General features: G+C 29.8%; 1 protein-coding gene across 5 annotated transcripts in view; it reads right to left on the bottom strand.

The window, feature by feature from the left end:
• LOC143236670 (E3 ubiquitin-protein ligase RNF212B-like) overlaps positions 1 to 13,654 on the bottom strand; it is a 131,488-nt gene that overhangs the window by 80,724 nt on the left and 37,110 nt on the right. For all 5 annotated transcript variants that reach the window (XM_076475059.1, XM_076475055.1, XM_076475056.1 and 2 more), the window contains 3 exons: positions 10,998 to 11,060; positions 10,483 to 10,539; positions 7,231 to 7,298 (listed from right to left, as the gene is read on the bottom strand). In XM_076475059.1, coding sequence (XP_076331174.1) covers positions 7,231 to 7,298; positions 10,483 to 10,539; positions 10,998 to 11,060 — 188 coding nt within the window. The remainder of the gene's footprint in view (positions 1 to 7,230; positions 7,299 to 10,482; positions 10,540 to 10,997; positions 11,061 to 13,654) is intronic.

Here is a 13,654-nt window from a genome sequence, read left to right as displayed (position 1 = left end):
AATTTATATCAGAATATAAGTTTAAGAGCAGTTTCTAAAAATTTATGTATAAAATTTTAAGTATTTAAAACTGCAAGCTGCAAAACTTTGATTCATTGCAGATTTTACACATAATATTTTTAGGAACATTTTAGCATAAACTAAAAACAGGCCTTTTTAATTACATGTTGTTATTCAATTAAATACTGATATCTTGATCTACTACATATTACAAACTGTAGCATATAATTAAGTCAATGCCAGCAATTTATGTCCCTGATAAAAATTGAAAATATGATTATTTTTATTAACAACTGCTTCACTAAAGCAATTTCACAAATATTTCATTGTGCATCAAAATGGAATTTACTTAACAATGGTAAACAAAATATGAAATAACTGTAAGGTTGTGTTGTTTAAAATAATTAAAGTTGCATATTCTTATGACAATGTTTAAACCACTCCCACTTTTAGAGTACTTACATCTTGAAAATTAACTTTCCAAATTGTTAAATTGTGATATTTTGTTAAGGAGGGGTGAGGGTGAAAGATAAAGAAAATGTCAGAGACTTTCTTTACATAAATTTCTTTTTCTCCAAGAATTGCCTGCTAGTGAATCAATGGTAAGTTTGAAGGATTATAATGCTAAAAAAAGGGTTTCAATATCCTTGATGAACACAGCAAAGAGAGCTCACTTTGTATTTTTGCACTTAATGTGAAACAAATATCAAGTATTCAATGCAAGTCCACTCCTCTACTCTAGAAATGGCTCTTTATGCAATAAATACATTGGGATTGTGTTAGGTGGACATATCATGTGTTTTCTCTCACTTTGTTTAACATAGGAGTTTTTTTAAAGATTTTAATTCATGCTGGTGCATGTAGATATAACACTGAACATTGGTCTAGATTCTAGAAAGTAGCTAAATTCATTCAGCTTAGTTATCTAAGTGTCATTTATGTTTCTTCTCATGGGAAATATTTCTGTAAAATAAAAGACAAGTGAATCAGATAATACTTGAAGGATAATGTGGTTTGTGCACATGCCATCAGAAGAAGAGTATTACTGTTTCTTTTAATTAATGCTATGGTTTCTAAGTAATTTTTCACAGAGATTTAAAGAGATTCCTTTCTTAACTGGGAGTTCTCCAATCCCTAGTAAAGGAGCCATCTTTTATGAACACATTTATAATGACTGTGAAATGAATAAAGACTGTTCTCATTGTATTTAATAATGTCCAATCTCTTTTTATGACTCAGCTAGAGTTATAGAACACAGTTTAACTTTGCAAAACATATTCCACCTGATTTCTGTTAATGGAAATCAGCATACTAAAAAATATGACAGAGAAGGTAGGAAGGAGAAAATATTAATACCTTGACCACAGAATGTCCTTTCCTGGATATCAGACTTCTGCCAATGCTGTGAAAGTTGATAAATTTTTCTCATAGCAATAAAGATTTAGGAAGGATAACTGATGCACTCAGAATGATTGATCAAGCTTTCCTTCTGATAATCAATCTCAGTGTGCAGGACACACAGAAAACTGATGCCCACAGTGATGATGTGTAGTCTGATGGATATGTGATTAAAGGAACATATCTCTATTATCCTAGGTCTTTGCTAATTCAAAGGAATTCACCCCCATCATTGATCCAATTTAATTCAAGACTAGATGTGAAAATTTGGAGACACCATTGATGGATGATGACCACCAACCTGAGATGTTTTGTTAGCAAGTAAGAAAATGTTGAAGTTGGTGAATCATGGATAAGTCATGAGCCTCTCTGTGACAGGAGGTATAGTATCAGGATAACCATAGGTAACAGAACCAATGGATCAACTAACTAATAAAATCTGGCATTTTTCCACTAGAGGGCAGGAACTTAATGTTCTAGAAAAAGTAGAAGTCTCTTAATATGCTTATAGTACCATACCCTTGATGTTTAGGTCATCTCAGCCTGGTACTAGCCAAAAGTCCAAGGGTGAGAGGTTTTTGCTACAATCATAGGTTAATCCTCAGTATATGGGCTTTGCTATTTTGACCAATAATGAAACCAACACATAACCATGAAACTATACAAACTGAAACTCTGGGTTTACAAGTAAATCTTCAAAAAATTTACAAACATTTAGTAAACATTAAAATTTCATTGGAAACAAAAATTCAGAATTTTTAATTAAGTATTTTTTGCTAAAGATTTGACTACGAATTTATGAAGTCTCCACTGAGTCAGTCTGAGTGCAAGTTTATATATTTAAACTGCATAACTCTAGAACCTCCTCAATGAACATCAATAACTTTCATTTACTTTTTCTACCATGACACTGTATACAGGATTGGTTCATTTGACTCTTGTAACCACTATGTAAAAATACAATGAGTACATATTGTAACAACTAATCACAGTTATTTATCCTAAAATCTTCAGTCCTCAAACCTTTTCACAACTACTTTAATTTATTTTTATTTTGTTACTGCTCTTCAAAATGTCTAATTGTTAAACTAGAGTAACAAAGTAATAAATTACCTAGTGAGAACAAACCTCATGTTACAACAAATAAACTTTATAGAATAGTACTACACACATCTCACAAACACATTCCTCATGTAGAAGTTTTTAATTCAAGTATTTTCACTTTGGTTATCTTATCTAATTCAAAAAGTTTCTGATAGTTGCATTCTAATTACTTTAATAATAAAATTGTATGGTACAGTTGCTGTTAGTAAATAGTGTAATATAATAGTTATAGTGTCCTATAACTATTATAATTTAACTGGGTTTCTAATTAAACTATAAGTGGAGACAGCAAAAAATAAAACTGTGGGCCATATAACTTAAAAATCTGTTGTGAACTGTGAATACTGACTTGTTAAGAATTACTTAAAGATACAGTACTTTAGGCATTTTAATTAACTGGCATTTATTGGAACAGAGCAATTGGGCTATAAGTGCATTTTAATTAATGTTAGTGAGAGAATGTTTTAAATTGAAATATTCAGCATGTAGTGGATTTTCTTTGAAGAAGTAAGAATAATAGATAGTTTACACTACATTTGAGGGGAAAAAGTTTGATTTAGTGTTTACAGTATTGGCAGTAAAAAAATTTTGATTCGATCTATTCAAAAGTCTTTAGAAAATTGCATGTGCACCAAATTTAAACTTAAAGTAATCAGGATTTTATGAAGTAATCAGTGAATATTTTTAATGTACAGATTGGAATAGCATGAAATCACACAGTTTTAATGAATGATTTTCTAACAGTCTCAGTACATGATGCAACTGAAATGCAGGAAAATGCAAAGTGGGAGTGTGCATATGGAAGTAAAAAAGTAGCACCTAAATGATGCCACTTTTAAGTCATACCTGGCCTATATTAAACCTCTACCTGAGCAAAATCTAACACCAGTATGATGTAGATATTAATGGATTTAAATGGTCAGTAGCTAGAGACTGGCATTTATATGGTGGCTAACTTGTTTCAGGTATTTCAGTTATTTCTCTCTCTTTTTAAACATTTTAAAGAAATTATTAAAAGAGGATCCTACATTAGAACAACAACAAACTCATAAACAAGGGAAAATTACAGCAGCAGCCATTTTTAGCTCAAAGTATAAGTACCAAAATGTTAATAAAGAAACAACAAATATCTGTTGAATTTAAAAGCAACAAATATATATTTAATTATTACTCTAATTATTATTTTAATAATTTTTAACGTGTCAAGAATCTATATACAAAGAGAGATAAAAAATTATGTTTTTTATGATGAAATAAAGGTATGTAGCCTAAGAGAGTTTTATAGGCTTTACAGCATAACAATGTTTCATTTTTCTGGGCCCCTGGAAAATTGTCCCTTTTTACCTTCTGTTGGTTAGCCTGATTGTAGCAGGCATCACAGCTGAATGTTCATCAAACATAAGACCCAATGAAGCAAAGGGAAATGATCCACAAGTACAAAGGGTACACTGTTTACATGCAGTATTCACGTGAATACATGTAAGCCTGTAGAAACATCATTAGATAAAAGCATTAATTTTATTATTTGATAGTTCTATAGTTGTATTAATCTGTATCTAGATGTATCTTTAAGCCAAAGAAGTGTTGTAACTTGGCTATTACAGCTTTAAACCAACACTTCTCTCTGAACATCTGACTTATAAGGATTTGGTGACTTTACATTTTAATCCTAAATTTCAATTTAAGATCAAGCCCTTGATCCTTAAAACTACATTTTCTATTCAACTAGCCAAAGTTTTTGCCACATTCATTCAAGTTTCTGTTTGCTAACCTGCTGTCTTTGGCATTTGTATAAAATTAGAAGAATTGGAAAACTTTCTCTTCAGTGACCCAGGGGACAGCTGTACTGAACATGTAAAGCCTATGGATAAAATTGCATTGCTAGCTGATGCACTAAATATAGAGGATTTTTCAAAGGGTACACATGGTCTGGCATCAAGACTTTAGACATACCACCTCAAGTCAAGGAGATAATATAGCAGCAAAATGCTGCCAGCAAGAAGTTTACTGTCACCCTCAAAAACCTGTTGATGGAACCTTACACAATGAGTGAGTAATAATTGATTTTGATTCTAAGGAATTGATTTTGTATTGGTCATTTATACATACACTTATGCATTTTGCCAAATTCTTTTATTTTTTTTGAGGGTTTCATATTCTATTTGTGATTATGTTTTTTAAATTATTATTATTATCAATATTATTTAATGTTTAGGATTCATTTTGCACTTGTTACTTTTGCTATAATTTTTTGCTTTGGTTTAATGTCAAATTTTTGCATTTTACTATGTTTTTTCTTTATGTCAAGAAAATTTGCTTCTTACTTGTTTTATGATAAAGGGTTTATTTTTGTATTCAGTGTCAGTAGGGTTTCAATGTACATTTTGTACTATGAATCATCTCCAGTCTATAACGGATTTTTTTTCTTTTTTGGCATACTGTTAAGTTTTAATTTGACTTTGTTTCATAACTTTCACTTAAAGAGTATGTTTGATTTTGTACTTTAATGTGTTTTGTGATGGGTTGTATCTTGCACTTTTGTGTATATGGAAGGGTTAATTTTATTTTGTACAATCTATTTCTTACTTTTTAACTTTGTCTTTAAAAAGTTGTTATATTCAATTTTAATCTTATGTTATAAATAAGTTTTATCTTAATATTTTGATATTTAAAATTATGTTCTTTTACTTCTTCATATGTGTCACTGTGTGTTTTATATGGGTGAGAATAAGTTACATACATATTTTTCTTGATTGATGCATGATTTATTTAGTTAATTTTAAAGTTAAGACCAGCCAGGATAATAAAGAGGGAAAGGTGTGTCATGCAAGCATACTACAATTTTATAACCCTGCTGTTTAAGATAAGGTATTTTTAAATTTTTCACACCTGCAGGTGCACAGGTTTAACAAAATATTGATCAAGGAAATAACTAAACTCCTTTTGCCCTCATTATCTAAGAATCATTCTAGAAGTATTACATGTATTTTCTCAAGGGAAAAGTTTCTGTAAATTTAAAACTGTGAAAATAATCTCTTTCATAGGCAGGTAAAGATATATCTGAGATACAGTTTAATAATTATTTCAGTATCTGTAATGCCATATTTTTTCAATCTTGAATAGCTCTTAGCAGACTGTCAATGATATTTCCTTCTTTAGTGGGAGCTCTCAAACATCCAGTAAAGGTGGTAATGAAAACTTATTCTGATTATTTTACAGAATAAATAAAGATTGTTTCCACTATATTTAATATTAAGTATAGTATCTTTTTTTTTTCACAACTTAATCAGAGTAAGAAAATATAGCTTTAACTCTGTATAACATTTTATGTTAAACCTCCTATTATCTTACAAATCCATCTTTACTATTCTTGGACAAAATCAGTGTACCTGAGAATACCTCTGAAATATGCTCTAGAAGTGCTGATTTCACAGCTAACTACAGAAAAATAATAAGAAAATCAAGCTAAGATCACTAGTTATAGACTGTATGCTTTTTCAACACATAATAATGGTAGAAATACATTTATCAATAATTGTGATTATGATTTCTTTTCCATAGTATTGCTCTCTAATGGAGTCAATGGGTTACAGATTTTCTTGGTTATTCTCATTCATTTACATCAATTCATTTGAAATTAAGAATTGCTTACCCTCATGTATTAAACGTTAACTGCTACTGGTTGAAACAAACCAAGGTCACTAACCTATCGAACCCTCCCAGAAAGGAAAATTGATAAGGTAGTTTGTAAAAAATACTTTTAAGCCTCATTCCTTTTCACATTCGATTTATATGTAGTTTATAAACAAAAGTGTAAATTTAATAATTCATCATAAAAAAGTATGTAAATATCACAATTTTGTTTCTTGTTTGTAGTAAAAATACAAAAGATTTGTATTAGCTGGATTAACCTTGTTAAAGCTACATTTATTTGTAAGTTCATCCAAAGTAACCTATAAAAAACTACAGTTTAGTAAAGATTATCCCATTCACTTACTTAACATTAAGATTCTCACAAGAAACAAATTTGTTATACAAATAATTTTAACTGTTTTAATCCTTTTGTTTGTATTAATACAATAAATTAATAAGATTTTCACCTTTTATAAATATTCTGTATGAAATACTTAATAAGGGTGTTGAAAACTATTGCATCTTCAGGTTATCCTGAATTCTTTGATAGATTGTTTTTGAAATGTTTGTTAATAAAATTTAGTCCAACAGACAGTAACTGCCCATTGTAAAAATGCACAAATGGGGACAATGTTTTGAAAGTCATCTGCCTTTTGAAACATCCTCTATACTTGAGTTTTTATAATAGGCAGTTGCTGCCCATTCAACAAAATCTTATCCTGAATCAGTTCCACTTTTGAGCAGGATTACTCATGATACTAACTCCAAAGCTAGTGATTTAATTTTTTGAGCCACTTAAAAGTGAAGTATTTATAACTTAAGGTTCACAAATAGCATTCTTAGAGATATTCAGTGTTAAAAATAAACACACCATAATCTGTAGATAAGTATGGGTTACTGTGGAAGAATAGACAAACATATTTCTTATCTAACCAAATTGTAAAGTTGACAACAATTATTTAAACAAATGGAAAGATTTTTAGACCTACTTGTGAAACTTTAGATAAGCTATAATAGAAATGTTCAATATTAAATGTAAAAGAAAGCTACACAAATATTTTGCATTATTAATAACTAAAAATTGCTTCAATGCACCGTTTAAAGTTCATTAGTTTTCTCTCCATTTTCTGAAAACAATCTTTAAAGGAACTGATCTTCTCTACCTGAAATGCAAACAAGCAAAGCATTATTTTTCTTGTAAATGCAACAGACCCAAAAGATCTAAAATTACAATAATGCTTAAATTCACAAAACAATATGAGAATGTTTGATAATGTTTTGTTCTTTGTATTCCACATAAACTAAAGCATGCATATACTTGTTATTTAGTCTGTTGAAATAACTTCCATACACTGACATTCTACTTTTGTCAAGGGCAGTTAATTTTCCTGGAAAATGAGCATATATTTGAAGACATACATAAAGAGATTAATATTTATGTAGAAGATCGCCCCTGGGCATGCTTGTAATGTAATGGTTGTGAAGTTACTCAAATTTTATGTTTCCATAAAATAAATGGTACAAAATACATCCTTACTGACATACAGTGAGATCTGTTTTTTCATATTCTTGTGTGTGTGTGTATATATATATGTTTCACGCAAAGTTAAGTGATATCCTTTGAACTAGATGCACTAATAGTGTAACTACAACAAGGACTTCATATCTTAATGATTGATCTATGAGGCTATCATTCTTTCAACTCGTGGTACAAGAACTGTACAAGTTAATATGAATTGTGATTTATCTCTCTTGAATATATGTAACAGGAATAACTACTGATGTATTTGATATAAGTATTATGGGATACTGTAGTACAACTTTGATATAACCTAACAGTGTAATATTATCATTATTCTTAGTCTGGCTTTTAATCTGTGTAAATGTTAATAATTATCTCTCCAGCTCCATAAACCAGACATTTCAAAACTAAATACAGAAATTCAGCCAGTATTAGTAAAGAATCCATGACTTCTTTTATCAAGAATAAAGGTTCTGCTTATTTTTCATTTGCATTTGCTTTTTTTTCTGTATGTGTTAATTTTGTGTTCTGTATAACACTTCTGTAGCTAGACTGCTTTTAAAAAAAGATTATAAACAACCTATAAGAAAGGTCTTAAAAGTTATTTAAAAAACAGATAGGCTGCAATTTGATCAAGTTGCATTCACAGTGATTATCAGGCTTTGTTGCATGATCTTAGTACTGTAGGCTATATTTTTAATATTTTAATTGATATGTTTCCTAGAAAGAGTTTTTTCATAATGTAACAATGATATGTGACAGTTAGAAATCTCCTGAATACATAGATTTAATAAAAAATCATGATTTTGGAGCACTGAAAGAAAAGCAACAAGAAATAGAAATCTATAGGAGAAAAACAGAAAATTAAAGAAATACCAAAAATAAAGTTATAAAAAAGTAAAAGTTGAACAAGACAATTACATAAATTTTGAGCTTGTTAAAATAAAATTGGAAAGTTTAAAAAATGATAAGGGTCCTGGCCCAGATTATATTTCCTTGAGGATTTTAAAGGAGACCAAGGACATGCCACACTTTTTTGTCAGTCTTTGAACAGTGGACAAATACCAAAAGATTGGAAATCTAGTGTCACTCCTATTTTCAAAAGAAGAAACAGAAGTTGTCCCAGTAGTTATAGGCCTATTAGTCTTAGATGAGTTGTGGGAAAAGTTTTGGAAAGTCTGGTAAAAAATACTTTGCAAAGTTGTTTAAGAAAGTTTAGAATTTTATTGGATAGTCATCATGGTTTCACTCAGGGAAAATTTTGCCTTACAAATCTTTTGACATGCTTTGAAAATGTTACCATATATGTAGTAAAGGTTAAATGTGTGTCTGGATTTTCAGAAATCATTTGATAAAGAATCATATAAAAGGCTTGTAAAGAAACTTATCTCAGTGCATGTGAGTGAAATGTTAACTAACTAGACAGACAAGCAGTTTGAAAAAAAACAAAGAGTTGTTGTAAATGAAGTATAGTTAAACTGGATTAATGCTGCAAGTGGTGTATCTCAGAGCTCAGTCTTATTACCATTACTCTTTTTTATTTACATTAATGATATAGATAAAGGAATGGTCAATAAATTAGTTAAATTTGCTGATGATATCAAGGTCTTGGGTATTGCTAGCTGTAAAGAAGATACTGCTGCTGTAAAAAAGAAGTTACATGATTAAGAGTTGTACAAATAAATGGCAAATGGGTTTTAGTTATAAGGAATGCAAGATATTGCACGTGGGTTATCATAAATTAAATTATAAGTGTAATTTGGACAGAAATAACCTTTAAAGTGTCATGAAAGAAAAGGATCTTGGTGTAATGGTTGATCAATCTTTTAAACCATTCAAGCAGTGTGCTGCTGCTAGGGTAGGGCAAATAGGATTTTGGGTTGTATCTACATAAATATTGAAAACAAGTCTAAAGAGGAAATAATTTCATTGTGTTTGTCATTAATTAGGCCACATTTGGAGTATTGTGTTCAGTCTTGGGCTCCTTACTTTAAGAAGGACATTGAATTGTTGGAAAGAGTTCAGAAGAGGGTTACTAAAATGGTATCTAGGATGGAGGGGTTGTTATATTAAGATAAAGATTCTTAAAATTGTGTTCTCTTGAGAAAAAAGAGGAATTAGAGAAGATCTGATTGAAGTGTTTAAGACAGTAAAAGGAACTGATAATGTTAATGCATCAACATTTTTCATGCTAAACAGCAAAAATTACAGAACTAGAAGACACAAATATAGATTTAGGAAGGTAGAAGCCATCTTCACCTAAGATAATTTTATTTTTAAAATAGGGTGTTTGGCCTATAGAATGGGTTGCCTTTGGTTATTGTGAAGGCAGTATATTTGAGTGAGTTTAAAAGAAAGCTGGATAGATATATGAATAATAAGGGCTGGCTTTAACTTTTTTTTCAATAGTTTTAGTTTCGCTTAAAGGATGTGTCAGCTAAAATGGACCAACAGGCCCCTTGTTGTCCCTAAACATTATGTTATAACACGTATCAATCATTGATGGCTGTCTTATTAAACAGGCTTGGAGTGACACAAGAGAAGTAAACTTCCAAAGCAAACACACAATGGATGATCTAAAAATCTACCCAATCACCTTAATATGTTGAACTCAGAGTCATTAGAAATCTTAATTTTTTGTAATCTAGGTTAACTTTCATTTCAATGTTTAATATCAGAGAATATTTTAAAGGTTAGATCTACACTACATATGATAAAATACCAGACCCATAATACAAAGTATATACTGACCATTATTTTTACTCTCAGATTATTTAACCTTGAAATACTAATTCATTGCATCACTTTAAATTACTTGATCTCACCTGATCTCTCCAAAACTTCATTAATCTCACTTGTTGACTGTGTTGAAATTCAAAGATCTAAAAGATATATAAATACTGAAAGTTACTGTATGTTTTCGTAGTTTGCTATACATATTGTTTACTCTGGTTTTCCTGTTTTTTTCAAAACAATGACATTTTAACTATGAAATCTTTAACGTATTTAGGCTTATCATAACTTCACAGTTAATGCGCAAAACAAGTCTGTTAGAAAATTAGTGGTATTCAATATTTGTGTTTTCATTGAATATTAACACAAATAAATTACACCAAAGGTCATTTTATTATTAATGACTTACACAATTCAAATATAAACTTTACAAGGCACATTCAACTTTCTATAAAAATAAAAAAAATATTATAGGTAAAACTAATACATTCAAGCCTAAAATTGTACATGATCAATGCACATTAAAAAATAGAAAATGCACAGCATGTGCAGTACAAAGTTAACAAATTGCCACTAACAAAACTGAGCTATAAAATATAGATCTTACCTGCTGGATTCTTTTTAACTGAATGAGAGGATCTAAAAAATACATCTGAAGATCAGGTTTCATCTGTGCCATAAGAGAAACAAAATCTACTCATGAAAAAGTATATCATTTAAACAACTTAAAAACATCAAAGTGTTTAAATGACATTTAGAAAATTAATATATTGTGTGTTTAGAGCAAACTTATAATCATTTTATATATATGCATCATTTTATCAAGTAAATCTCACACTAAGGTTAAAGAACAAGATGATACCCTTAAGATCAAAGAAACATACAAAAAATGCATTATCCACTTGAAATTTTGACTTCAGAAAATGTTTTGTTTGTAATAGATTGACTGTTATACACTTATTTTAATATCTATCTTTGCTTCAATTTAATATATGTTTAGAAATGTATTTAACTTGTATTGTTAAATATGTGTTGCAAAAGTCCCACCTGTTCTCCATATTTGTAGAAAATTCTCAAGCGTAAGAATCGACAATACATCGTTGCCAACTTAGCTTTTGAAAATCTCACCTAATAAGTATAAAAGGCAGCTATTGCAACAAGCATGGAGACAGTGTAATATTGCTGATTCCCTACAGTCAGTATATTATAAATCTCAGAAGCTATAATTGCGATATATGCTTATTAATTGGAAAACTACAGATATTTAACCAGGATTGTTTGTATTTATTGAACCTTATGAAACATTCAACTTCAGAGAATTAGTTTTGGACATTGTTATTTAGGCAAGACATTGTATAACTTCAGCTGTGAGAAACTTACATGAGACTAGACAAGAATAGAGCTAGCTAGCATTCCCACCAACTGAAATGTGCTTGTATACACATATAGAATTGCTTCACTATCTGTGAATCACCAATAAAAGATTCAATTTTACACCAAATATAAGACTCAGTATTGTTTGTAAAACTGTTGTATATACATCATTATTTGGAATAGCTGTTATTACAAATTGTACTGTTATTTATATATTAAAATATATTTGTGCTAAGAAATGAAATAGTGTGTATTAATCTTGTTAGCAAACATTATAAATTTGATACATATTGACTTTCAACTCACATCTAAATTAAAATTTCTGGCTTTTTGAAATCATAAAACATGCATAACATAATAAATTGGAGACTCATCCAAGATAAGTTATCATACTTAATATAATAAATTGATCATATCTGATTATCAAGGTTTACTTTAATCATCCTCTCTCAACAACTAGAAAAATATAACAAAAGTGAATTGCTTGATAAGGCCAACATTTTAGAATTAGAAGTTAAGAAATCAATGAAAAAATGAACTAAAAAGTGTATTATTAAAATACTATTTGATAATGGTTTGTTGTTGAGGAAGCTTTAGGGGAATACTCTGGCATTTCCATTAGCCAATCAGAGTTGAGTGATAAAGATAAGTTAGAAATCCAGTTAAAACCCAAACAAATTACACTTAAAAGGCCCGTATCAAAGCAGAGAAAGAACAAGGCTATCTCAAAGCAGAAAGAAAAAGTAAACATCTCAAGGCCAAACAAGCCCATATCAAAGCCAAGAAAAATATTAGTCTGAAAGAAAGTAAATTAGATAAAAAATCCAATTGAATAAGGTAAAATAACAACTTTGAACTCAATCGATATATTAAAGTACCTTCATTTAATAAAAATGAAGTTAATACATTTTCCTAACATTTTGAGAAAATTACCCAAACCATGAAATGGACTACTGAAAAATAGTCTTATTATTACAGTGTTTTAACTGGAGCACAAGAAGCTTATACTACTCTCTCTCCAGAAGACTGTATGGATTATGATAAGGTTAAAGCAGCTATTCTTAAAGTATATGAGTTAGTACCGGAGACTTATCACCAAAAGTTTTGAGTATATCGTAAACAAGATAATCAAGCTCACATGGAATTTACCTGTAAAATAGGTTTATATTGATCAATGGTGTAATTCTATGCATGTTGGCAACAGTTTTGACAAACTAAGACAATTATGTCTAATTGAGGAATTTAAACACTGTACAAGTGATAACCTCAAACCTTACTTGGATGGAAAAAAGTTGAAACACTACAGGAAGCAATGGTTCTTTTTGATGAATACATTCTATCACAAAAAAAACAACTTTTTGTAAAAAGAAACTTCTACCATTTTGACAAAAACCTGTATTTATTCAATCCAATGAAGTTCAGGATTCTTCTAAAAAATCCAGCTTCTCTGATTTGAAATCTTTATACAGTGAGGATAAAACTCCATCAAGGCCTGTCTGCCATTTTTGTAAAATACCTGGTCATGTTATGTGTGACTGTTGATGTTTGAAAAGGAAAAAGAAAGGGAGGCAACACCCAGTGAGTTTATGTCTGCACATGGATGATATTTTGCTAGATCACCCAGTGTTGTTCATTTCACCACTGATAAAAAAGGTTGATGTAGTTAGAAAGAAACTTCAACATTTTGTGTCTGTTGGTTCTGTGTCTTTAACAAATGATACTGCCAATCCCATACCTGTACATATTCTACATAATAATGGGGTGGCTGAATCATTGTTGTTAGAAGGTATACTGTCTTCAGATTTTAATTATGATACTGGTGATTCTGTTTTTGTATTGTTGTTTATATTAAAAAAAATTGTGTTAAGAAAGAAAATAGTGCACATCAAC

The sequence above is a fragment of the Tachypleus tridentatus genome, chromosome 13 (assembly GCF_004210375.1).
Source record: "Tachypleus tridentatus isolate NWPU-2018 chromosome 13, ASM421037v1, whole genome shotgun sequence".
Lineage (NCBI taxonomy): Eukaryota > Metazoa > Arthropoda > Merostomata > Xiphosura > Limulidae > Tachypleus > Tachypleus tridentatus.
Note: the sequence above shows the minus strand (reverse complement) of the source record. Positions and strands in the feature narration are given on the sequence as shown.